The 23777-nt window shown below is 32.7% G+C and overlaps 7 protein-coding genes and 1 non-coding gene across 8 annotated transcripts; 5 read left to right on the forward strand and 3 right to left on the reverse strand.

Moving 5' to 3' along the window:
* Positions 1 to 671: 671 nt before the first annotated feature.
* On the forward strand, positions 672 to 5785 carry RhoGAP93B (MyTH4 and RhoGAP_KIAA1688 domain-containing protein RhoGAP93B). The gene is made up of 5 exons (XM_015935915.3): positions 672 to 1690; positions 1918 to 2042; positions 2507 to 2962; positions 3084 to 4332; positions 4459 to 5785. The coding sequence occupies exons 1-5, from the start codon at positions 1671 to 1673 to the stop codon at positions 5042 to 5044; spliced, it is 2436 nt and encodes an 811-aa protein (XP_015791401.1). The 5' UTR covers positions 672 to 1670; the 3' UTR covers positions 5045 to 5785.
* A 1288-nt stretch (positions 5786 to 7073) lies between these two features.
* On the reverse strand, positions 7074 to 8444 carry LOC107369344 (Golgi-associated plant pathogenesis-related protein 1). Its single transcript, XM_015937314.3, has 2 exons — positions 7895 to 8444; positions 7074 to 7829 (listed from the first exon to the last, which is right to left on the reverse strand). The coding sequence occupies exons 1-2, from the start codon at positions 8099 to 8101 to the stop codon at positions 7356 to 7358; spliced, it is 681 nt and encodes a 226-aa protein (XP_015792800.1). The 5' UTR covers positions 8102 to 8444; the 3' UTR covers positions 7074 to 7355.
* A 322-nt stretch (positions 8445 to 8766) lies between these two features.
* Positions 8767 to 9964, forward strand: LOC107369355 (zinc finger protein AEBP2-like). The gene is made up of 2 exons (XM_015937325.3): positions 8767 to 9481; positions 9567 to 9964. The coding sequence occupies exons 1-2, from the start codon at positions 9251 to 9253 to the stop codon at positions 9747 to 9749; spliced, it is 414 nt and encodes a 137-aa protein (XP_015792811.1). The 5' UTR covers positions 8767 to 9250; the 3' UTR covers positions 9750 to 9964.
* A 2158-nt stretch (positions 9965 to 12122) lies between these two features.
* Positions 12123 to 13286, forward strand: LOC107359695 (flavin reductase (NADPH)). The gene is made up of 4 exons (XM_015926230.2): positions 12123 to 12304; positions 12388 to 12639; positions 12739 to 12870; positions 12956 to 13286. Exons 1-4 carry the CDS (start codon positions 12223 to 12225, stop codon positions 13096 to 13098), a joined length of 609 nt encoding a protein of 202 aa, XP_015781716.1. The 5' UTR covers positions 12123 to 12222; the 3' UTR covers positions 13099 to 13286.
* A 684-nt stretch (positions 13287 to 13970) lies between these two features.
* LOC107361308 (uncharacterized) lies at positions 13971 to 17528 on the forward strand. The gene is made up of 3 exons (XM_015928112.3): positions 13971 to 14367; positions 14463 to 14672; positions 15020 to 17528. Exons 1-3 carry the CDS (start codon positions 14073 to 14075, stop codon positions 15490 to 15492), a joined length of 978 nt encoding a protein of 325 aa, XP_015783598.2. The 5' UTR covers positions 13971 to 14072; the 3' UTR covers positions 15493 to 17528.
* TfIIS (RNA polymerase II elongation factor) lies at positions 15601 to 18985 on the reverse strand. The gene is made up of 4 exons (XM_089270221.1): positions 18776 to 18985; positions 18392 to 18664; positions 17707 to 18315; positions 15601 to 17593 (listed from the first exon to the last, which is right to left on the reverse strand). Exon 4 carries the CDS (start codon positions 17348 to 17350, stop codon positions 16394 to 16396), a length of 957 nt encoding a protein of 318 aa, XP_089126347.1. The 5' UTR covers positions 17351 to 17593; positions 17707 to 18315; positions 18392 to 18664; positions 18776 to 18985; the 3' UTR covers positions 15601 to 16393.
* An 892-nt stretch (positions 18986 to 19877) lies between these two features.
* eIF5 (eukaryotic translation initiation factor 5) lies at positions 19878 to 23436 on the reverse strand. The gene is made up of 4 exons (XM_015928062.2): positions 22348 to 23436; positions 22098 to 22268; positions 21482 to 21646; positions 19878 to 21087 (listed from the first exon to the last, which is right to left on the reverse strand). The coding sequence occupies exons 1-4, from the start codon at positions 23116 to 23118 to the stop codon at positions 20827 to 20829; spliced, it is 1368 nt and encodes a 455-aa protein (XP_015783548.1). The 5' UTR covers positions 23119 to 23436; the 3' UTR covers positions 19878 to 20826.
* On the forward strand, positions 20096 to 20167 carry TRNAT-CGU (transfer RNA threonine (anticodon CGU)). The gene has a single exon. It is a non-coding gene; the product is annotated as a tRNA-Thr (tRNA).
* Positions 23437 to 23777: the final 341 nt, after the last annotated feature.

Raw genomic sequence — 23777 nt, forward strand, 5'->3', positions numbered from 1 at the left:
AGCAACAATGTGAATCAAAAAGGTGAAACGAGTTTAAACAAAAACAATGGAAAGTTCATTTGGCAATGTAAATCTCAAGTTTCTCACAATTAAATTGTCTGTTTGATAACAATTACGACAGTCTCTGAGGTAATCAATAGCTTTAGTTGACTGAGAATTAATCTTTCAATTTAAAGAATCTAAATCAACAAGTAACTGTCAATGAATACAGCTGATGACGCGTCTTTCATTACTAATCATCAAAATAGTCTTTTATATCTTGATAAATATGAGAATACAATTGTTTTTTTCAAAAAACTGCTGTAAAAGGTAAAGTTGTCGTCACAGTGAAAGATGATACAGACTAAGAATGATTATGTTCAATGAAAACCTCCTTTAAAACCTTCAAAAAGCTGTCAAAAATTGAATCAAAAAGGTATATTGAGTTGGTTAAAGCTGTTGAACCAGTTCAGTTTTAATTCAGTCAGTTGTAATAATTATGATAAATAGATAAACTTATTAATGACAAATCGCATGAAAACAAAAAAAACATAACAAGACCAGAATCAGCTTTACCAAAAAATCAGGTCAAAAGTGGATCCTCTTTCTAGAGGCACAAATCAAGACCTAATGCCCGTAAGGTAAACTGAAATCAACAGTGGATACCAAAAAAACAACAGTAACCAGTAACCAGAAGCAATCAACACACGAACATCAAATAGCAACCAGCCAAGAACCTAAAACAAGTAAAAATTGAGATCTTGATCATCGGTTTAAAATAAGTGTTTAGTAGTTGAATGTGAACCCTAAAGCATCTTTATAAGCATCTTATGATAATGCCAGTTTTATTTATTATTAGTGTTTTTGGGTACTTTTAAGACGAAGAAGAAGAAGAAGAAGAAAAAGATTAAAAATTGAAAGATTCCTTGTGTTTACCTTTTCTTCAGCTTCGAGTTTTTTTCTTCTTCATTTGTTTTCTTCTAATTCATTTCTCTTCCTTCTTTCACCCTTCTCATTCCATACATTTCTCACTCTGTTTTTCCCCCATTATTTTTCACTCATTTCTCATCTTCCATTTTATCATCATCATTCTATGTGTTTTCAAAAAAGGTTTCCTATTCAGCTCCTTTCACTCACCATCTCCTTCTCATCACTGCTCTTCTTTGACTCTCAGTTTATCCCATTTGTTTTCAACTTTCTCTACCAGCGTGACAATTACAGCTTTTAATTGTTTTTCTGTAAGATGTAGTAACTAATTATTTATTACCATCTCCTGGTTTATATAATTATTCTTGCTATTATAATTAAGTCAAAAATTTCTTCCTTTGCTTCTTGTTTTCTCTTATCTTTCTCCCTTCTCTTACTGTCTATCTCTCTCTAAGAATTGCCTCTTTCTTTCACCTTTCCCCATCTTTTTGCCTCTTTCTCTCTCTGAACATAAAAAATAGGAGATATTTTGCTGCCTGCTTCTGATTATGTAACAAAACCAACCAGGACCATCTATCAATACACCATCATCATCTTCACCTACTCTTAATACAGTATTGACCATTTGTCTATTCAATTCAACACTGTTTGCATTTGTCAACAGTACCAACAACAAGTAATTTTATTTAATGTGTGTTTTTAAGCATCAGTGACTTAATTTAGCAACACATTCACTAAGCAACCTATTACCACTGTGAATCAAAATGGTTAAAACGGGTGACAAGTAAGTCATTATTCAACTGTTATTTTTTTCAAGTTATTCCTTCACCATTGCATGATTCATTTAGAGTGTCACATCTTTGTTTTGATGGTTTTGTCAATGATCATATGGGGATAATGTATTTGTTTGTTTATATATATTTCTGTTTTGATTCTCGGATAACTCATGGATCGTACTTGAATCTCATTCATTGTCTTACATCTGCTTCTTGGTTTATTTTATTTCCACAGAGCTGAGTGGGTTGAAATCATCCCATCAAAGACAACCAAATTGATGTATGCCAACCTGAAAACTGGTGAATGTTCCTGGGATCAACCAAAAAACTGTATCAACATCCGAAGGATCAATGATCAAAGTATGATTCTATTCTTGCTTTCTTTCTCTGACTGTTTTTGTCGTTGAAATTCATAAATGACATTACAACTCATCTCTTTGCTTCCTGTCAATTGTCCAACTATGATATTTCTTCCATGTTTTCCTCATTTCATGTACCGTCAAATGATTGTTATTTTGGAAATAATGCTTTTTGTTGCACTACTTTGATGTAGGATTTTTAATTTAGGTTAATTATGCTTTTAGGTTGGAAAATATGATAGACATAGTTTATCTTTTATGTTAAAATCAACATTATATTTTGAAATGTCCAATGAAACAAGGAAGCAAATAAGATGCTATTGTAATCTATTTGTTAAGTTGTAATGTAAACTCAGAGAAGACCTAAATATTTTATATTCTTTTTGGGTCAAGTCAACTTGATTTTTCTTAAACTATTTTCATATTCACTGATTATCTTTTTTTTCTCTTATCTTCTGTTTTCAGCACAACAATGGTGGGAACTTTTTGATGTGAAAAGCTCTCGTTTTTATTATTACAATGTTAATACCTCAGAAACAAAGTGGCAAAAACCTAAGGAAGAAGGTGTTATCATCATACCTTTGGCTAAACTACAAATATCAAAACAAAATTCTCATTTTACAAATAATAGCAACTCTAGTAAAGTGGATAACTCAACTCAAACAAATAGTTCATTTATATATTGTTCTAATGCAGCAACTCAAACATCAGTACCATCTCATCATCATCTTGCTCCTCACCACTCTCACCATTCAAGACACTGTTCATCAGGCCATGCACATAATCATTCAGCCATTTCAGAAAGAAGTTTACGACATTACCTTTTAAATGAGGCTCGTTTTGCTGGCCTTTGTTATAATATCGACGATAATTATTATGAAGGAAGTGATGAAGATGAATATGATGGTGAAGCTTATGAAGGTAAAAATATTCTTTGCTAATTATTCCAGTAATTTTTCTGGTTGTATATTTGCATCAAATCTAATATCTAAATTGATTTCTTATATTTGTTTTTATTTTTTTTTTATTTTTTTATTTTTAGGCTCTTCAGATGAAAGCTACACTGATAACTGGGATGCAGATGACGAGGATAATAATGAAGGTGAAGAGGATGAGTACGAGGAAGAAACCGACGAGGAATCTGAAGATGTCATTGATGGTAGACCATACCATCGACGAGATGACACTGATACCAGTGATTATTACGAAACTTCATCTTTTGTTTATTATAAAAAGTCAGCATCTTTTACAAGTGGTTTGGGCTCACTGGATGCTAGTGATAAACCGATAAAATCCAATGAAGATAACGCGGGAACTTTGGAAGTCAGAACTGAGAAACGAAAGTCAAGGGATAAATCATCCGAAGTCAGAAACAATAGTATTAATGTTGAGGCAATGAAAAATCGAGAAGAGGAGGTTAAAGTTCGCAAAAAGGACAAAATCAAAGAGATTAAGCTAAATGAAAAAGATGACGATTCTGAAGTTAAACCAATTCCACCAAGAAGAGGAATATCTTTGGATTCTTCAATGATTCAACAACAAACCAATGAACAACTAGAAAAGTATGCCCGAGAAAATATTAAACGCCATCTAAAAAAAGGAGGACTCAATCAGATGTTAAAAAGACGACATTCATTGAAAGGGATGCTTATCTGGACCAAATTTTCCATTAAACAGCCCATGATCGCCACCCTCATGAATGATAATGATCTTAAACAAGAAGCAATTAATTGTTTCAAACTTATTCAGCAATATTGTGGCGATAGAGGCAAAGGAAACACTAAATTAGGTGCTAAAATTGGGACACTTGTTCGACGCGAGGAAGTGGCTAAAGAGTTGATCACTAAAGGTGTTGTAAGAGGTCTTTTACTGCGTGATGAAATTTTTGTGCAACTTTGTCGACAAACAACGGACAATCCCTTGGAGGAAAGTTTACAGTTGGGCTTGGAATTGATCGCTCTGTGTCTTTACTATTTTGGTCCTTCCCAGAAATTCGCTCCCTATCTTATATCATTTTTGACTAGCCATAAAAGTGAATACGCTCGTAAAATTTGTCTAAAAAAATTAGACAACAAAATGGAATCTTTGGGCGGTTCAAACAATAGTGTTGGTGGTCATTGCAGGAAACCAGCTTCCATTCAAGAAATATCTATGGTAATTCAGTCAATTAAGAGAGGTTATCTTGGAATGTTTGGCGAATCGCTAAACAATTTGATGACACTGCAAAACAATTACCTAACTAAAAGAAAGCTACCCTGGATTCAAGTTACTTTAAGTGAAACAATTTTACGGTAAGCTATTTGGGATATTTATGTTTCGCACCTTTTTTAACCTGAAGCGGACTTTTTGAAACGCTCAATTTTTGTGTAGGTTTACAATTTACTAATTGACTTTTCGTATTTCATTTCTATCATTAGATTGGGTGGTGCGGAACAAGAAGGCATTTTCCGTATTGCTGGAGACGTTGAAGAGACAACCATGCTCAAATTGTATATTGATTGCCTTCAGCCTGACAAAGAGTTAGAGACTGATTTTATCGTTCTTTGTAACAAATGGAAAGGAATCCTTGGTCATGAAGGTGATGTTAATCTTGATGTAAATGTATTTGCCTGTTTGCTTAAACAATGGTTTCGAGAGCTTCGGGAACCAGTAATACCGTACAACTTTTACCAAGAAGCCTTGCATACGTGTGAATCACCGCAAAATGCTGTTTACTTGGTTGAGAAAAAGTTACCTCCCATCAATAAGCTGGTCATTGGCTATTTAATACGTTTCTTACAAGTTTTCAGCGCCAAACAAAACGTTGACTATACAAAAATGGATGAAAATAATTTATCCATGGTTTGGGCTCCCAACATCCTTCGAGCTCCTCCTAACAGCAATACAAACTCATCAAATTCACCTAATACAAGTTTAATCTTTGAAAATACAAGGAAAGAGATGACTTTCATCAGAACATTGATCCAATATTTGGATACAAGCTACATTCAAGGTGTTATCTAGTCACAAAAAGCAACGAACATTCACAAAGGATTCACAAAATGAAATTATCTGAATCAATCCAAATTTCACTTTTTTGTTTATTATCTTGGTTTAACCAAAGCTGTACAACTCATTTAGAAGGATTCTGATTCTAGGAGAAAAATATAATTTACTGAAATTTTTCTACTCTTCCTTAGCATGATGTTTAAAGGAGAAAACGAATCGTGTTGTGTACAAACAAGGAAATATCTTTGAACCTGAGAATAAAACAATTTCTCAGAAGATTGCGCTATTTTCATCGATATTGCATAAACATAATCTAATCAAGCCTTTTCTCCAATCTGATGGAACAAGCTGACAGTTTTATCTATTTGCCAATAGATTCAACTTGTATGAGAATGAAACTATTTTCTAAACTCATGACAATTTACCAGATCAATTATGAATTATTCGGAATTATACAAGAAGCAACCAAATTTTTCCATACCAAGATCTTTGTGCATTTTAATTGACATAATAACCATTCTCATCATAAATCCAATAATTCTTGAATTGCAACAAAGAATCGTGTTATATTTAAAGAAATGGGACAAGATTCTCTTCAAATCCAAATCGTTCTCATTATGATTGCCCTGTGATTGACTCACTTGTATTTAAAAACCTTTTTTTTCGTGTCAAATAAGTCTTCAAGCAGAATAACTTAAATTATATATTAATATGTATGTATATTAATAAAATAGTCTGTAATTCTACAATTAGTTATTCAGAAAAGATTGAAAATATCATTTCGCGTTTTCTTCAAAGCCATTTAATCGTTACCGTCTGGATACACTAAATATTGACCAATAATGAGCCGAATGAGATCAAAAGTTAATGATGAGAAAATAGTAAACTTTGATTGAAGCCGCTGGACAATTAAGGTCATCGTCAAGAACTAAAACAATCCTAAATAGAATCTCTATTCTCATGATTAATCCAATCTCTTTACACAATTCATTTGTTTAAAGCAAATATTTTAAAAGCTATCAACAGTTAATAGAGTTACAGAACAATTATCTTAATAGCAACAAGTCTCCATCAAGTCTCTACAGTTCATTGGATTACCCTGAAAGCTTATCAACTTAAATTGAAGTATCAACTTAGCGACTTTGATCATCATCTTTAAAATTGAATTGTTAGTGCAAATGTTTTCTGGTTAAATGAAATAGAAATGAAGACAATGTAAACTTGTATTATTGAACAACTTGGTCTTGATTGTAGGAGTAATTAAAAAAGTAATCTTGTTCCTTTGATGATCTAATGTTATGTAAAGAGTTGATGTAAAATCTAAATTGTTCAAGAAAATGAAGGGAATTGATTGGGAAAGGAAAAATTGATTGAATAATCATAAATCACGAGTCATTTAGGTATTAAATAATGTTGTAATAATTTAAAAGTAATGACTTGACTTTGAGTTGAACTGTTTATTATTAAGATTACACAGAGAAATCTTGAACAACTCATCAGATTATCAGATTTTCATATATCAAACTCATCAACTGACTATTTGAATACAAGCTTTTCTCATCATTAATAATCTTAAATAGGGAAAAAAGGGTAATTTACTTTAATCATTTTTCATTGCGATTACAATTTTTTTTTCTTTTCTTAGAGATTCAATGAATTAGATGAGTTTAAGTCATAAGATCAATGATTCCTTCATGTGATTCAATCTCCAATGATAAACAGTCAATTTATTTATATTAACATTGATCATCAATACTTCAAAATGCATTTCAATTGTATTCAACCAATCACTTTTACCTTGTAAATCAAGCAAAGTCCATTTCAAATTGCGAGGTTAAATAATACATAAAAAATAGACTTGTTATATTGCTTGTATCAGTTTCATTTACAATACTAATTGTGATCTCTCTCAAGATGAGGTTTCACTATTGACACAAGAGTCTAGCCTCATTAATCAATCACTTCAAGTAAACAAATTGGTATTTCATTTGACCTAAATTGGGTCAAAAAAGAAGTAAAAAAATTCTGTTAATAAATCAATTGATTAACACTTAACAAACCTCAGTTTTTTATTTACTGATAATATTATAAAATGGATGACAAAATAATACAAAATGAATCTCATCTTCAAATGTTAGTCTTTTATTTTCAATGTGATTTGTATTCAACAAATTGACTGTTTGTTTGATTGTGAAAAAATTAGTGAACCTAAAAAACCAGTTCAACCAGATTTGCTGTTCAATCTGTCAAATCTGGTTGTGGTTTAATCAAGGTTCACAGTTGAAATTGAAAACAATGAAACAAACGGGGTAAAAGTTATCATTGGTTAATTTTGGTTCAAATCATTAACCATTCCTTCAATCAATGTTTCCAAATTTTGAGGATTGATTGTTGGTGAGGTTGACGATGAGAGCAGGGACGATGAAGGTGATAACGATGTTGGAGGGGGAACATTAATTGACTCCTGGGATGGTGTTAACCCGGCTGGGAAGTAATAACAAACAGTGTAGGTTCCTGGTTTTGTCCGAGCAGAGTAAGCTTGTCCACAACCCAATTGGGTTGTCGTCTTCCAAACAATTTGAGCAAAATTTCGATTCTCTGGTAAAACCTTTGGATCACTATAATTCCAGTTGTTTAATTGTGTGTAATACCAGCCATTGATCACGGTTTTTGCACTGGTTTGGGTTTCTGTTGGTTCAAACCAAATGTTTTCACCAAGATGTAATTTCTCACCAATGGCGTGTGAGGATCCATCATGAAAGGCGACCAACATTGCTTTCAGTCGAGCGTACTCCTTGAGCTGAAGAAACTCAGAATATTAGCTTGTGATTTTCATTTTTATTACAATTAAAAGCTTCTAATTACCGTCTCGCTATATTCAAGGGGACCTAATCCATGGAAATCACGAATCACTTTGTGGTATAAAAGTAAATCCTTGATCAACTGATCATTTGTTGTCTCAACAATTGGGTTACTTTTGGGTTTACCATGAAGAAAGGAATACTTTCCAAATGTTTTACAATTGATTGGTAAAACAATCAACAATGAGATTAAAATGGTAATTACTTTCATGTTTGGGTTAAGAATCAGCAGTTGGGCCAATTGTCTAGTCGGTTTAGATACTAGGACAGTTTACCTTCCTTTTGAAGCAGCAAAACAAGTCAGTTGGTTGAGTGGAAAGAGTCTGATTGTCAGATTGTAGTTTCAATAATTGTCATATGCAGATGATGATTTAAGCGAACAGCAACAATAATATTAATCAGCTACCTTGTAAACTTTAAGATGTAAATCGATTGAAGGTGATTGATAAATGGGAGATGGAGTGAGTCAATCTTCCATGATCATTACGGCTGTTGTGATTGTTATTTTGTATCAAATGTTGTTGAATGTCGGTGTAACAATCATTTATATAGTAAATAACATACTAAACTCGGTTCTCCATTTACTTAGCTTTTCAGAACATAATCACATTTCTTGTTATCAATTTAAGTTACAATTGAAGGCAGATTATAATATACTCGAATAAAAATCTTATTGAGTTTATCGATCAAGTGCACACCAAGAACACTTTAATCTATTAGCAATGATGACATGGTTTGATAGTTAACCAAAATTGAGTAAATTTTGAAAATTTAAGGTTGAATCACTAGATGTAATCCTAGACTTTGATCTGTGAGTAAACCAGAAAAATCAATCATACTCTTAACCCAAAACATTGAATTTCTTTGTGATCTTGTCAGCCATTTATTCAACATTTTATTGGCATAATTCCATAATAATTGAACCTTTTAATTTATCAATCTCTTGTAAGTTCAATCCTTTCGCTCACAATTTAAATTCAAGTGTTCTTGTCTAAGCTGATGCTTCAATTAGCTTGATGTTGTCTTGTACATGTTGCTATCCCAATGTAATGTTATTGTTGACGGAGACTTGTAAATTGTTACAGATTAACTAATCATTTTCCAACAGCTTTGGCGTGATAAACATGATAATCAACAGTTTGATAGTCATCTTGAGCCTAACGGATCCAATCTAGGTAACAAATTTGGACTGCTTTGAAGTAGCTTGCAAGTATTGAGGTTGTTTGAGGTGTCGCCAATGGTTCCTTCAAACTGACAACTGTTCCAATATAAACAAACACCAGAGCAACACTGTTTTTCATCCAAATAAACACATTGTCCTGAAAGTGAACTTTTCATTAGCATCTTGCCCTGAACTATTATGCCTGGTAAGAAAAGTTCAACTCAATCTGATTGTAATAATCGAAGTGTAACCACACCAACCAAACAAACTAAAAGAAGAAAGGTTAAAGTTAAAGCTATTAGCAATGTCAAGACGAATGATGATTACTTTGATGAAAGTATTATGGATATGATTAACATTAAACTGGCCAGAATGACCATGTTGACAGGATTGGATGTCTCTGGTAATGGCGTTGTATTCAATAGCAAGGTAAGTTTCATATCATCATTACCTTTTAAATTATATTTGCTGGTTGGTAAACATGTACACATGTAAACCTTTGTTGTGTCCTTAGGTTATTGGAAGGTTTAGACCAGATAAAGATGGGCCAGTTAAATTGTTAATTCATTGGGAGCCTGAAGGATTGATACCAGATGAGTGGATATTTGAGAAAGATCTGGATGAGATGTCTTCGCGTTGTCTGGCGCTTAATTCACTGCCGATAAGTTCATTTAAAGAAATGTTTGATAACGCTTGAGTTCCATTAAAGCTAAGATGAAAATGAAGATAAATTCACTTCAAACTGCCAACATTGGGATAAATTAATCCATCAGCGGATCAACGAAATAAGAAAAACAGAATCTGATCAAATCACTATCTGTTTCTCATTAACATTAAACTATTTTATTGTACTTTTACCAACCTACAATATCGTCTTGAATCCAATAAATTAAACCAATGTTTTGACCAAAATCCTGCCATAAATTCCATGATTATTAATTTACTTTTCTATTAAATTATAGAGACATTTTATGACCATTTAACCTGATAAATGTACACTTATTTAAAACAAATCTCAACTTGATTTTCAAATTTTGTGAAAAAAAGTATTGGTTAAAAAAAGCGCTACATTTGAAACTCTTACAAGAAAAAATAATCACAGAATGTTTAATATGCTTATATTTCAATTAAATATTTGCATGACAGTGTTTAATCGAGAAAAACAAAGATTTAGAGCTAAATCAGAATTTAATTTATCATATTAATGGGAAAAATTTAATTTTATTAGAGTTCAATTTTGGGATAAGCTGAAGCTGCGTAACTCAGTCGATCAGTAAGTAAGTCAGCTAAACATGTCAACTCATTAAGTTAACTCAACATTGTTAAGCTGGTGTGAAAGTAAATCAACGGCTCACTGACTGGCTCAATCGGCTAGCATCGAGGTCTAGTTTGTAATACGATCTTTGTATCTTCGCTGATTGTATTTTTCATGTTTTGTTATATTTATAGCTTATTCAGTTGTACTCATCTCAGTTCACTTCAATCCCGTTTAACTAAAGCTGAAAAGTGCGAGTGATCATTAAAGATTAAAATTATTCAAACATTAAATTGTTGAAGCTATAAAGATGCTAGCGAAGAGCTTATCGTTAGATTATATGAAGATTTCTTGAGATGATATCATGAATATTCCTTTGCTAAATTATGAAAGTACTTACAAACAAGAGTAAATAGCATAAGAATTATACTTTATACTTCGCTTTGCAGGTTGGTTAAGAACGTTGGTTAGCAGAATTTCCTATTTTATTTCATATCTTTTAAATTACATTAAATTACATTTAATTTTATATTTCAAATTATGGCTTTTTTACTTATTTTTGTAGTTTATCTTTTGTAGGTGAAATTATCCTAAAACTGTTATTCAACAGAACGAGAAGCTGTTTATCCAAATTATGTGCTTTAGATACTTAATGATTCAAATTGGGCAAATAGAAAAAGAGCGACGTCTAAATAGATATCTAAATTGGTGAACTCTTTCGGAATGCTTTAAATTTTGGCAATTTTACAATCTTTTTAGTATTAGCTCCAGAAAACATTGAAATCATGGATTGGGATTTTCATCGTATTTTCCGTTTTTTTTTACTCACAATTGTCAGAGATTAGCTGCTCATCTTCAATAATTACCGTCCATATTATTGTTGATCGTTAAGTTGATTGGTCATTATTTGAATAAATGATACAAGGGTTATTTTTTGAATGGCCAGATTCCAATGTTTTTATTAGGATATTCCCGGAGAAGTTTGAATTGTTTCCACAATTTGACTGTCAATATTTTCCCACTTTGCCAGACATTAAATTTTACTATCATAGCAATTATTGTGATGTCCCTGCTGATACCTCTCGGCTCATTAAATGTGATTATAAAATAATCGATTATTATCTCAAACTCTACAATTTTATGCATGGAAATTGGCGAATAATTTTTGCATTTCTGTATTTTATAGCATTCCTTATCGTAAGGCTATCAAGAGTATCGTGGTATTAGCCTAACAAGTTGTAGACCTGTTAGTTTAAAAATGACAGATAGAGTAACTTGAGAAACTTGGACGTTGATCACGACACATGTGCAATCAATTTGGATCACGTGAATCAAATTAGAAGCAACAATTGTAAGTCAATTTAGCGTTCATTTTAATTGAAGTTTGCGCAAAGAGTAACAAGAGACTGCACGATGATGTAAGGGGTGCAAAATGAGATAAGGGCTAGTTTAACCTCTCGCTGATAGATGGCAATAAAAAAGAAAGGCAAAGAGAGAGAGAAATTAAAAAGCAAATTAATCTCTTTAATTCAAAATTAATTTTTTATAATTTTTTCAAAATTGTCTTTCTTTTTTTAGCTTCCTTCAATGCCCTCTATCAGCGAGAGTTTGCGTTAGCCCTTATCTCATTTTACACCCTTTACCTCGTCGTGCTATCTCTTGCTCCTCTTTGAGTTTGCGCGATTTATTTGCAATTTTGTGATGGATAAATGCATTAAATTAATGTGTACAACGTAACTGCATTTACTTTTCATTTATTGGGTGTTTACTTCTTTGTTAGTTGAAAAACAAGTTTCTAGTTTTCATTTGAAGACGTTTTGTTTCAATATCCAGTCTCTACTCAATATCAAGTTCATCACTTTCTATTCAGTTAATTTGTTTAAAATTGATTCACTTTTTTTAATTTGTGTAAAAAATGTCTGCAATTAAAAAGATTGTCATCTTTGGTGCAAGTGGAAACACTGGACTAGCCACTGTATCTAAAGCTGTAGATAAAGGTATTGTTATTTTGATTTCAACTTCTATCTGCAAATTTTCTTACAAATGTCTTTCTTTGTTTTAAACACTTCATGTAATTTAGGTCTGGAAGTGACTGCTTTTGTCCGTGATCCAAGCAAGCTTGCTAATTATCTTAAGGTTTCCCGAGTTGTTACTGGCGATGTAACAAATGCTTCTGATGTTGAAAAGGCTGTTGAGGGACAAGATGGAGTTGTTATTGTTCTAGGAACTCGTAATGACTTAGGACCCACAACTGTTATGTCTGATGGAACAAAGAACATCATCGAGGCTATGCAGAAACATGGTGTTAAGCGTGTTTCAGCTTGTTTATCATGTGAGTTTTGTTGTATTTTAATACCTTTTTTTCCTTAATGCCTGATCTCCAATTACATTATTTGTTGTGACTGACGTTTGCTCTTTTCATTTAATTTAGCTTTTCTTTTCTGGGAGCCTGAAAAGATTCCACCCAACATGAGAAATGTTCATGGAGACCATTTGAAAATGCTTGATTATTTGAAAGCTTCTGGATTGGAGTGGGTTGTACTCTGCCCACCCCATATTGATAGTAAGTGATAATTGTTAACCACGACTATAAACCTTTGATTGTATGTTTTTAATTGCTAAATTGACATTGCGTTTTCTTGCTTTAGACAACCCAAATGATAATACATACAAGTTGAAGAAAGAGGAGCGAGTTGGACCAGTTATATCCAAACATGATTTGGGTGAAGCTTTAGTCAGCGTTTTATTGACAGACGAATGGCTTAACTCTAAGGTTGGAATTGGATATTGATGATAACCATTATTCGTTCAAAATAGACATAAAATATGTAACCTATCACTTTTCTCATTATGATGTGAAAACGAATCTAATGAATTGCATCAACCTTTTGTCCACTATAATCTTAAGCTTAAATTGTCGAATATATCATTTAATCAACTAATAGTAACTTTGAGTTATTAAAATATTCAAGCAACTAATCAGTGTCTTTGTGTATTTGCTATAACATTGTTAATGTCCAAAAAGCTTCATCTATTTCTTTGGATTTACAGCGAAATCAGAAATGTCTGACATCAGCTGATTGTTTGGTTTTCTGAGATTGGGCTAAAAATAGTTGAGGGTCTCTTAAAAATAAAGTGTGATATGCATAAAAAAGCCACAATTTAGTTTCATTAATGGAATGGTCCAATTAATGGAACTGACGATGATATCTCAAAGTTAATCATGGAATCGTCTGAGACAACACAATCCAGAACGAAAGATTTATTCACTGAATCGCACTGAGATACGGAAATTTAATATCTTCATAAACATTGTACCATAGTTATGAATTAAGTTTCCATGAAATTTTTGAGACGTTTTGTCAATATTGAACTTTATTGACAATTTTATACTAATCTAAAACAAACAATTTCAACTTCATTATCAAATTTTTGTGAAGAAAACTATAAAACATAAGGCGCACATTAGTTACTCTTATGGTTAAAAATAACCAGAAAGGTTTAACAGAGTGTTAATTATTATTAAATAATTAAAATAAGGTTTGACCAGCAGACCTTGGAGTTGATAAAAATCATTAATCGAACAAAAATGCCGTTTTGTAAATTTAAACAATCATTTTGAGTAATTATTGAGTGATCCCTTAAAAGATTGCATCACATGGTAATATTTGTTAGTGTTTTCATCAAATCATAAACAAAATTGAAATAAATCAATATTTTTTTTGTTCTCAATCATTTATTAGTCGTTTATTTCAGTGCTTTATCATGAATAGGGATTACAATAGTGGTGATTATGGTTCATTACCTGAACCTCCGAGGCAACCTGAAGGTTTTGGTTCTTTTGACAATTACCAACAAAACCCTGGTATGATGGGTCAACCGAATACATCTGGTTATCGTGGTATTGAACAATCAAATTATGGTCAACAATCATCTTTTTATAATAGACCTACGACAATTCCAGGTACACCGGCTCAATCAACACCTGCCATACCATCTTTATCTGAAGAAGATGTAGCTATATTCAGACAAACTCAAAAGGATATCATGTTTAAAAAATGTAAGCCCCTTCACATTATCTCATTAATTTCATTGATAATTGTTTGCACTGAGAGCATTTCATTAAATTTCACCTCTTATCGACAAAAATTTTAGTTTTCCCAGCTGCTGTTATTGGTTGTGGAGCTATTTTCATGGCTCATCAAAAGAAAATCATTAAACCTAGTGCATGGACTTATGGTATATATCTTTGTGCAGCATCATATGTTACACAGTTTACTGCTCGAAATGAGTTGCGACGTCGAGTTGCTGAATCTTCATCACAGTCACCATTTGCCCAGCAAGTTAGAATGCAACTTGGTTATGGTAAGTCGATCAACTTCTCACACCATCTACTCGTCTGATTAAATATTTGATATTAGTAAATTTTACGTTAAACGTTTTACGCATCTTAAACATTCTATCAAGTTACGTAAAATAGAAATAAGTGAAAATTAATTTATGAATGATGGATGCTTTATGTAGAAATAATGGGAAATAAATGTTTACAAATGGAAGGAAAATTAAATTTTTCAATTATTCAATTTTACAATGAATTAAGGAAGATTAAAAGAAAAATGAAAACAGTTTGTTTACAAAATTTTGTCATAGATTACTGTACAAATATTTTTCTCTGACTAATTATTTGCTTTTCTCGACGTTTTCTTCTATAGTAAATAAACAAAGAGATGGCTCGTTCGGTGAATTTTCTGATCCTACTTTTGCTGGTTCTAATGCTACTAACACAGGAAGCTTCTCAGCTTCTACAACGCCACAATATTCACCTTACAACCGTTATCATAGACAGAAACAGTTCAAATCAAATGAATTTTCTGATGAGTTTGATTCGGCGGATAAAGATTTAACTGAATTTACTGCTGACCCAAAGGATGTCTCAAATAATATGAACACCGAATTTTCTCCTGATGATATTCTTGCTGGTGATACTGGCTTTAGGACTAGAAGAGTTGTTGATCAAGCCGATAAACCTGAGAAATCCCGGTTAACCTATGAAGAGTTGAGAATGCGGAATCGCGCCCAATATAATTCTAGTCCAGGTCCATCTAATATGCAGCCAGCACAACCAATGCATAGTAATCAACCAGATATGTACAATAATGTCAATAACAGAGTTGGATCTTTTTAGGATAATAAGATGCTCCATGGATCTTTCCCCTTACATTTCTCGAGATGAAGAATCATCCTCCAGATAGTTGTAACTTTGGTTTTTCTTAGATTAAATCAATTTAAGATGTTTAACACAACCATTGATGTTTATTTTTAAATGAAGAGATGTTGACTTATCCAAAATCGAATGACACTTTAAATTCGGCTTAACGATAGGATTGTTTGATTACAAGAAATCCTAAGATATTAATTATTACAATCTATGGGTCTGCTTTTATAAGCTTGAACAAATTTGGATTGATTTCGAGATACAATTTACCAAGATAGATTTGAGAAAGGCAACTGAAAAACTTTCTTTAGCCTCGAAGTCAATGGAAATATGGATTTCACAAGATGAGATCATTTACTGCTCAATTTTGTGAGAAAAATAACTGAGTTGAAGAGGAATTGTAAATTGGAACTTCGACGTTGTTGAATCTGCGGTAATTATTTAGCAGGCATCTTATTGATAGGAGAAACTTTTCAATCACATTCGGAGAAACATTCGAAAGTATTTGTATGAAATGATCACATGGAGCGTCCAATAATTTGTTAATGTGTTGAACATTATACTTGGATGAAGTAAAATTGAAGGATGATGTCGAGGTGGGAAATGTAAAGATATTCTTGATAAATGTTACAAAAGTGCATCTAGGTATTGAAAGAAATGATTTTACTGAGCTTTGCTGTGATCTTTAATTTTTTTGTTGCAATTTGAGTTTTATTCTCCATTTTCGATGAACGTCTGTCTTACTGAATCTTGGTATGATGGTGAAAAAGTTATCGAGATTTTTTGTCATAATTGTTCTTTGTAAGAAAACACAAAAGTATTTCTGCAGGTAGATGTAGTTGACGAAAAAATAGGAAGAAAAAGGTATTCTCTAACAGAATTTCCACCTATGACCACATTCATTACAATAACAAAATGTGGTCATAGGTTCATCAGCACTTCTCGTTTGAACTTGATTGTAGGTAGTGTTGGATCTTTTACACTTAGGACACTTGATGAGATCTGTTTTTGTACCGCCTGTAACGGCCATCTGATGTTCATCAATAGCTTCTTTCGTGAGCTTTTGTCGTAATTCTTTCATTTCATTGCTTGCCATTTCCTCGGCTGTCATCACGGCAATCTTTGCAGCTGAAATGTGTCCACGAAGAACGTTAAATTTAAGATCAGGATTTTTCGGATCTTTTAAATTGGAAACTCTAGATCTTATCCTATTTTTGTATTTCATATTAATATCTTTAAACTCTTTGTAAATACAATCCTCTATTTGGGCAGCTAAATCTTCTGGATCGAAGAAAGTCTCATTGGTGTCGGTTTCCATTCCTTGTTTAAGAGCTTCAGCCAATAATTGTCGTCCCTTTAGACGAATTTCATTGGAGGTATTTGATGGAAAAGATTGTTTGGGTTTATTATCACCGGCTGGAGCATTATTACGAGCTGCTGTATTCTTATTTGCACCATTTTTGTTGTTACCAGCATTGCTAACTCCACTACCACCGTTTCCTGAGCCAGTTGTTTTACCAGCTGAAGATCCCGCTGGATTACTATTATCGCTATTGTTAGCGTCTGATTTGCCCTCTTTTGAAACCTCTAGAAGCTTTTTCCACGACCTTATGAGAGATTTGGCCAAACTGATTACCTCCTCATTTGAACAGTTTTTCCTTAAATTATTAACAGCCATACCAATACGAGTTCTTTGTAAAATTTCCAGAGTTATCGGTATATCCTTTAGCGCTTTTAATAAATCCAATGCTTGACCAAAACCTTCCTTTTTGGCTCCCATTTTATCCAACTTTTTTCCAATACGCATAACCTCCTCTTCATGACCCATCGATAAGTGTTTAAATTAACGGACCAAACAAAATAAATGTCTTTCAATACAACACTAGTAAAAGAATAGAAATTTAACAATAAAGAAATTTAATCTAAATAATTATAAAGATTTAAATTACACTCAAAATAAATTAGAGATGAAAATTGTGGTAACACTTTCAATAACGAGTTCAAAATGTTTTTGTTAGAAAAAACCCCTTTCAATGTGTTCATCTTCCAGAGATGATCATTGGCCAAACAACTGAAAATAGATGGCGACAAGAAAAGTTGACTTAGCGCTAAAATTAAAGGTACTTCAAAGGGGAAAATCTGATAACTAGAATGGAATGGTAATGAATAATAAAAATTACTTACAAAATAATTTTAATCACTTTTATATTAAGGAACAGTAATGTACAATCAAATAACAATTTGAATTGCAGTGTGCGAAAAATGGCGGTGAGAAAAGATACAACAAAAGACAGAATGGTAGAAATGGTATCAAAAATAGTCAATTTTTTAAATAACAGATGGAGTATGTTACCAATGTTTGCAAATCTTTTTGCCCAGTTTAAGTTAATGTTGATGCTTTTTCTTAATTAATCAATAAGTAAAATTTAAGTGAAATCAAGTTTATTCGTGCAATTTATTAATTGGTATTCCGATGAACGCCATTACTATGGTTAGTTGAACAGGTGTAGGTTTCATGTCAATGTCAATCGACGAATAAAACCTTATGTTTGAAATGTTTGCATAAAATGAAATTGATTCTCATGTATATTGGCCTCGTTACTACAATTTTTTTCATTCACTTTTTTCTCATTAAATTTCATCGATAAGAAGTGAATGAAGTGGCACACAACGTGAAGACATTTCATCAAAATCTTTCTCTAATATCCATTCATCTGGAATAAATCCCTCAGGTTCCCAATGAATCAATAATTTTGCTGGGCCACCATTTTCAGAGTGACATCTTCCAATAACCTAGTGAGAAAATTGAAAGATACAGCATAAGAAGTTATTTTTTTTTGTATGGACTTTAAACGCAATTTTAACATACTTTACTATGGAATACGATTTCAGGGCCATTTCCTGATATATCTAATCCAGTAAGCATGGTTATATTTGCTAATTTATGGATAATCACGTCCATTATACTTTCATCAAAGTAATCATCATGCGCTTTAATGTTACGGATTCTGTTATGTTTCGTCTTTCTTCTTTTAAACAATTTATTTTGTTTTGATCCATTCTGGGCCATGATTTGTCCAAAATCTTTCATAAATTTGGCTATAAGTTTAAATTTTTCAGGAGGCTCAATGGTATCACCAGACTGTGAGTTAAGAAAGTGAAAAGGATTCCCAATCTAATCAGCTTTATCATTTAAATAAAAAAGATACACCTTGAAAAAAGAAAAGATGAGAAACAAGAAAACTACACTTACCAGAGATGACAAATCAATTGAAGCTGTGTTGGCAGGTTCGTTATCAGATTCCATAGATCCTATAGATTCCATTTGTACAAATCAATCACAATTTGTTGAATGACAATTACAATTTAATACATTTAAAGTAATTAAAGAGAGCTAAATGTTGGATAATAATAAAAACTAATCCAATGATGACAAAGAGTAAGGGCAGCAGTCAAATGGAAAGCTAAAATATAAGTCTGTGAGTTGGTAAGCATTGGATAGGGGGCAATACTCTATGCCAATGCTCTATATCTTGAGTTTCTTTGTTGAGGTTGCATCAGTAAGGTCATTGATTTCCTTTCATTTCATGATTCAATTTAAAAAGGCCGAGATTCCAGAGAGCATGTCATTCAATTTTCACCACATTTTACCCTCATAATAATTGATAACACAGATGTCCCAACTAAATCAGATTTAACGACTTAAATTGAACTTTGATCAAATTTCAGTAACCATCTAATGAGAAATGTCTATGAATTTATTTTACCTTTCTCAGGCTTCAATTGTAACTTACCTCGAAATTGATTTGATTGTCTCGACTTGGGCGACTGAAAAACGCTTTTAAAATTGCCCGCTTTCAATTTCACATGATAAAGAGTTATGAACTCAGATAACAGCACGTGGTGCACGATTAAGGATTAGGCTTTAGTAAAGATCAACAGATTAAAGGGATTGATTATGGATTAATGCAACAAATATTAATCTATTGATTGTACTAACAGATTCAAATATGCAATATTGAATTGATTATAGAGCCAACCTTTGTAAATTGAATTATTCAAACTAATTCAACCTGGAGTCAACTATTTAGACCCTCAGCTATTTACTGATAAGATAAGCAACTGTTGATTGCTGCAACTGAAAGTAACCTTTTAGGTTAAGGTCGAGTGATTAAATTTCCAACAGCAAACATTTAATCACTTGGATTAATCAATATTGTATCAATAGCCTTGAATTTTAAATGAAATGACAAGTCAAAATAATCTTGAATTTTTTGGTTGATCAAAAAAAAAAGACATTCAAGAAGTATCCAATCGAATTAATGTAAATTGTTGAAAAATGGGGATAAAAAAAATTAAATGACGAATTAGTTTAATTGTCTTCGAATCCTTAACAATCTAACAAGACAAATTCAAAGGCAATAGTGGTTTAGTATGAGTTAAGCGTCTTTAAACAAAAAAACAAGAAACAAGGGAAAGCGTTTTAAAAGCGATCAGATTGAATGATAAAATTTAGGTTACGTTTCATTTAGGACTTGATGAACCGTATTTTTTCGACGTTCTATAAAAAAACGCCGTTGTAGCTCAGTGGTAGAGCACTGGTCTCGTAAACCAGGGGTCGTGAGTTCGAACCTCACCAGCGGCTTAATCAATTTATTTTTGATCAAATTTCATATTTCACCATGGCTTGAGTTTCTTTTGGTGTTTATTAGTGATTGAAGACCTTAATATAAATGAAATAGAATTGTTAGGGTTTAGGTTCTTTTCATATTTTGTTGTCGTTTATCAGCGAGTCGAGTTTGGCTTTCTCCATATTCTCAATGGATTTCATTAATACCAGTGTTGCTTTTTTTCCCTGTTGATCATTATTGTGTGTTTGGTAGTCTTTTGTTTGTGCTCATCAATGTTACTGCTCTTATGGTAATGATAATCAGCCAATAGAAGTACAAGCTTTTAAATTTGGATGTTGTGGAAAGGAGAAGCAGGAGAAAGTGAAAAATTGGTGAAAATGGATGAATAACAATTTTAGTAGATTCGGAAATTGGAAAGAAAATTGAGCGAGAAAATGGATTGATAGAGACGGATAGAGAAGTGTACCTTTCAAACTACTATTCGAGAATAATCATAATAATAATAGCAATAATAATAATGGTAATTGCGTGATGTTGTTGGTTGAAGAAAAAAGAGTGGATAGAGAGAAAGTATAAAGAGATGCGAAAGAATAAACTAAATTGAATTTCAGAAGATATAGATAAAAGAGAGAAAATATAAATTGGTGATAAGCGGTCTGGTTTGGATTGTAAATTAGATTGCATCAATATCGATATCAATTTCCTCTTTGAGAGCTGGAGCTACAGCAGTAAAGACGGGTGGCGGCTTAGCTTTCTCCACCTCAACTTGAACTTCACCATCTCGTACTCGGTCGTCGTAAACAACCTCAATTTCGGCTTCTTCCTCTTCAGATTCACTTTCCTCCTCTTCAGCTTCTTTCAACCAAGTTAAAAATAGTTGAGCCTTCTCGTGAATTTCTTTGGATAGCTTTTCACCAACTATCTTTTTAGAAGCCTATTTATCAAAAAAGAAAGAAAGAGACATTCAAGATTAACGTTTAAAATCCGAATACAGGTTTAAGAACGAAAAGGAATTAGGGATAAAAAATATCGGAAATGGAAATGATTGTAAAAATTGTAAGCTGAACAATTTCATTTTCAAAGTTAACTATAAAAAGATTAACTTAAAGAAATGTTGAATTGTCATGTGCATTTTGATTAGATAATTAGAAACGCAGATAACGTTTAACATTTTTCATTCCGTTGGTGAAAAAAATCTGTGCATTTTTTTCAAGTGGCAAGAAATAGGTAAACTAACTTGGTAAGTGAAAAATGAAAAAAGTAATCACAAGTAGGGAAAAGATGAGACAAATGTGAAAAAAATAATGTATTGATAGGGATAAACAAACCTTAGAGCCCCAATCAATGATAACCTTTTCATCAAGAATATCTGAATCATAAAAAGCTTTGAGTATGCGCGATACTTTTGGTAGCAATTCACTTTTGGAACGTTGTACAACCTGCTCAAATCCTCTCATAAGATATCGCTGAGCTTTGACATTTTCAGCAGTGAACTATAGAGCAACAGCCAGGATTTAATCAATACAGGAATAAATCATAATCCATATTGTAATGCAGGATAGTCGAAATATGTTAACCATTAGCGTGAATATATAGACATCATGACGAGAGATTTTGAAATGTGTTGAATAAACCATCAATTCAAATAATGATGACGTCGAAAAGTAAAGAGTTCGGCGTCAGATCGTTTGATATAAAGTGTAGATAATGATGCCAACACGTATACGGATGGTTGGAGAGGCAAGTATTACAAGTTATTGGTTGACAGCCACATGGAGAAAGATGTCAGTTGGGTATGAAAAAAACGGGAAGCAGAAACAGTTTCCATTCAAAATATAGAAATAGTGGAAAGAAAAAAAAAGAGAAAAAACAAATGGGGAAAAATCACTTTTAGCAGAAAGTAAAATGAGCAAGTTACAGATGTAAAAAAAGAAAGCAGCTTACGCGAAGGAAAAGTACACGATGAGTTTTGATTTGCTGGATAATATCTTCATCAAATAGTAATTCACACAGAACAAGAACAGCCTTGTCTCGAATATCGAGTCGCTCAGCCTCTGCGACAATATCCTTTTGGGCATTGGCATCAAATACATCACCACATTCGGTTTTTTTATTCTAAAGATAGGAAATATAATTAACATCATTTGAGAGTGAAGGATAGTAAAAAGACTATAGAGTATGAATAACAATTTACCTTGACGTAATCGAGGAACATGTCTAGTCTTTCCTTTGGAGATTTCTCTAGATCTTCATTCATCATTAGATTTTTGGCACCCAAAGAAAGTTCACTCATTCGTTTAGCAACAGCATCAGGGTCAGTGTTTTCGCCCCATGTCTCATCGTCATCATCATCATTACCATTACCTAGGTTATCGATTGGATCGTCTCTCTCATCGGAGTCACCGGCAGCCCCAGGTGAATTAGAGTCACCATTGGCATGCTTTTTACCATTCTTTTCTTCTTTTTTACTCTTTTTATTTTTCTTGCTCTCTTTGCCACCGGCTCCGTTACCTGATACAGCCGTGGGAGGATTTTTCAGGATGTATGTCGTCAATTTGTCTTTATTGTTAAGAAGGCCAGTATATCCACAAGCTTTGCAAGAAGTAGTGATAATGTTTTTCTTGGTAAGTACACCAAGCACGGTCTCTGGGTTGTGGCATGACGGACATAAAACGTACTTTTGAATAAATCCATCCAAGAGATCTTGAAGTTTATTTGATTCATGAGAGCCATTCACAATATATCGCTCATTTTTCGGATCATAATTTACTTGGGCACCAAGTACGCAACCGAAGTATTTAGTAGGATACATGGGTGGACGATTGAGAGACTTGGCAATGTCGACCATGTTGACGATAACCGTCTTAATACCATTGCCTTTTCCCTCAACTTTTGCCAAAAGCTTGGGCATTTTGTATCGGTAGAATTGATCCGAGAGACTACGGTTGACATTAACACACGCCATGGCTTCATCACCTCAAGGCCTATCCCTTTCCTGATAAAATCTTGTGTCGAGTAATGTTGGTTGAATGAGTGAGGAGGAAAGTGATGATAATTTTGATTATTGTGGTGATTGTGGTAGTGGTTATAGTAGTAAAAACTACTGCCCAAATGGTCAAGACACGATGCTGGATAATCGTTCGGAGGACGTTGTTTGTGTGAGAAGGGAAAAAACATTTGCTAATAAACTAATCAAGCTGGGTTTTACACTTTGTGATACAATTAGGGTTTAAATTGTTCAAAGATAATAAAAGTAAAACGAGAAAAGCAGATTAGGGATCAGATAAAAGAGTGAAAGAAAAGTAAGAAACACCACCAGCTTTTTATAGCTTATGAGACTAAAATTATTGTCTCCATCTGTTGATGAATCTTTGATCTTATTTTTTTGTTGAACTCCAACTCTTTCAAATTTTGCTTCATTTTGAAAAGTGTGATGAAAACATCAACATTAAATCAAATATCAACATCGCTCGTCAAAATGCGTGAAGATACTAACAATTTTCCAATGATTAACATTTGTTTTCATTTAATAACATGATTTTTTGTTTAATTTACCATTGATCTATCTTTCTTTCTTTGTATTTCCCTCTTTCCCTCTCTCTCTTCTTTCATCATATTTCTTTT

The sequence above is a fragment of the Tetranychus urticae genome, chromosome 1 (genome assembly GCF_039701765.1).
Source record: "Tetranychus urticae isolate SD_2017Ah chromosome 1, NJAU_TeUrti_SD_1.0, whole genome shotgun sequence".
Lineage (NCBI taxonomy): Eukaryota > Metazoa > Arthropoda > Arachnida > Trombidiformes > Tetranychidae > Tetranychus > Tetranychus urticae.

Bases quoted from the DNA above. Each gene is read 5' to 3' on its own strand.
- RhoGAP93B (XM_015935915.3), top strand. From the start codon at position 1,671: ATGGTTAAAACGGGTGACAA. The intron at 1,691-1,917 runs GTAAGTCATTAT...TTATTTCCACAG, and splicing joins ATGGTTAAAACGGGTGACAA to AGCTGAGTGGGTTGAAATCA. The intron at 2,963-3,083 runs GTAAAAATATTC...TTTTATTTTTAG, and splicing joins TGATGGTGAAGCTTATGAAG to GCTCTTCAGATGAAAGCTAC.
- LOC107359695 (XM_015926230.2), top strand. From the start codon at position 12,223: ATGTCTGCAATTAAAAAGATTGTCATCTTTGGTGCAAGTGGAAACACT. The intron at 12,640-12,738 runs GTGAGTTTTGTT...CATTTAATTTAG, and splicing joins TGTTTCAGCTTGTTTATCAT to CTTTTCTTTTCTGGGAGCCT. The intron at 12,871-12,955 runs GTAAGTGATAAT...TTCTTGCTTTAG, and splicing joins CTGCCCACCCCATATTGATA to ACAACCCAAATGATAATACA.
- eIF5 (XM_015928062.2), bottom strand. From the start codon at position 23,118: ATGGCGTGTGTTAATGTCAACCGTAGTCTCTCGGATCAATTCTACCGA. The intron at 22,269-22,347 runs GTAAATTGTTAT...TCCTATCTTTAG, and splicing joins TGTTCCTCGATTACGTCAAG to AATAAAAAAACCGAATGTGG. The intron at 21,088-21,481 runs GTTTGTTTATCC...TTTGATAAATAG, and splicing joins TCATTGATTGGGGCTCTAAG to GCTTCTAAAAAGATAGTTGG.
- LOC107369355 (XM_015937325.3), top strand. From the start codon at position 9,251: ATGCCTGGTAAGAAAAGTTCAACTCAATCTGATTGTAATAATCGAAGT. The intron at 9,482-9,566 runs GTAAGTTTCATA...TTGTGTCCTTAG, and splicing joins GCGTTGTATTCAATAGCAAG to GTTATTGGAAGGTTTAGACC.
- LOC107369344 (XM_015937314.3), bottom strand. From the start codon at position 8,101: ATGAAAGTAATTACCATTTTAATCTCATTGTTGATTGTTTTACCAATC. The intron at 7,830-7,894 runs GTAATTAGAAGC...GAGTTTCTTCAG, and splicing joins CCCTTGAATATAGCGAGACG to CTCAAGGAGTACGCTCGACT.
- TfIIS (XM_089270221.1), bottom strand. From the start codon at position 17,350: ATGGGTCATGAAGAGGAGGTTATGCGTATTGGAAAAAAGTTGGATAAA.
- LOC107361308 (XM_015928112.3), top strand. From the start codon at position 14,073: ATGAATAGGGATTACAATAGTGGTGATTATGGTTCATTACCTGAACCT. The intron at 14,368-14,462 runs GTAAGCCCCTTC...CAAAAATTTTAG, and splicing joins GGATATCATGTTTAAAAAAT to TTTTCCCAGCTGCTGTTATT. The intron at 14,673-15,019 runs GTAAGTCGATCA...TTTCTTCTATAG, and splicing joins TAGAATGCAACTTGGTTATG to TAAATAAACAAAGAGATGGC.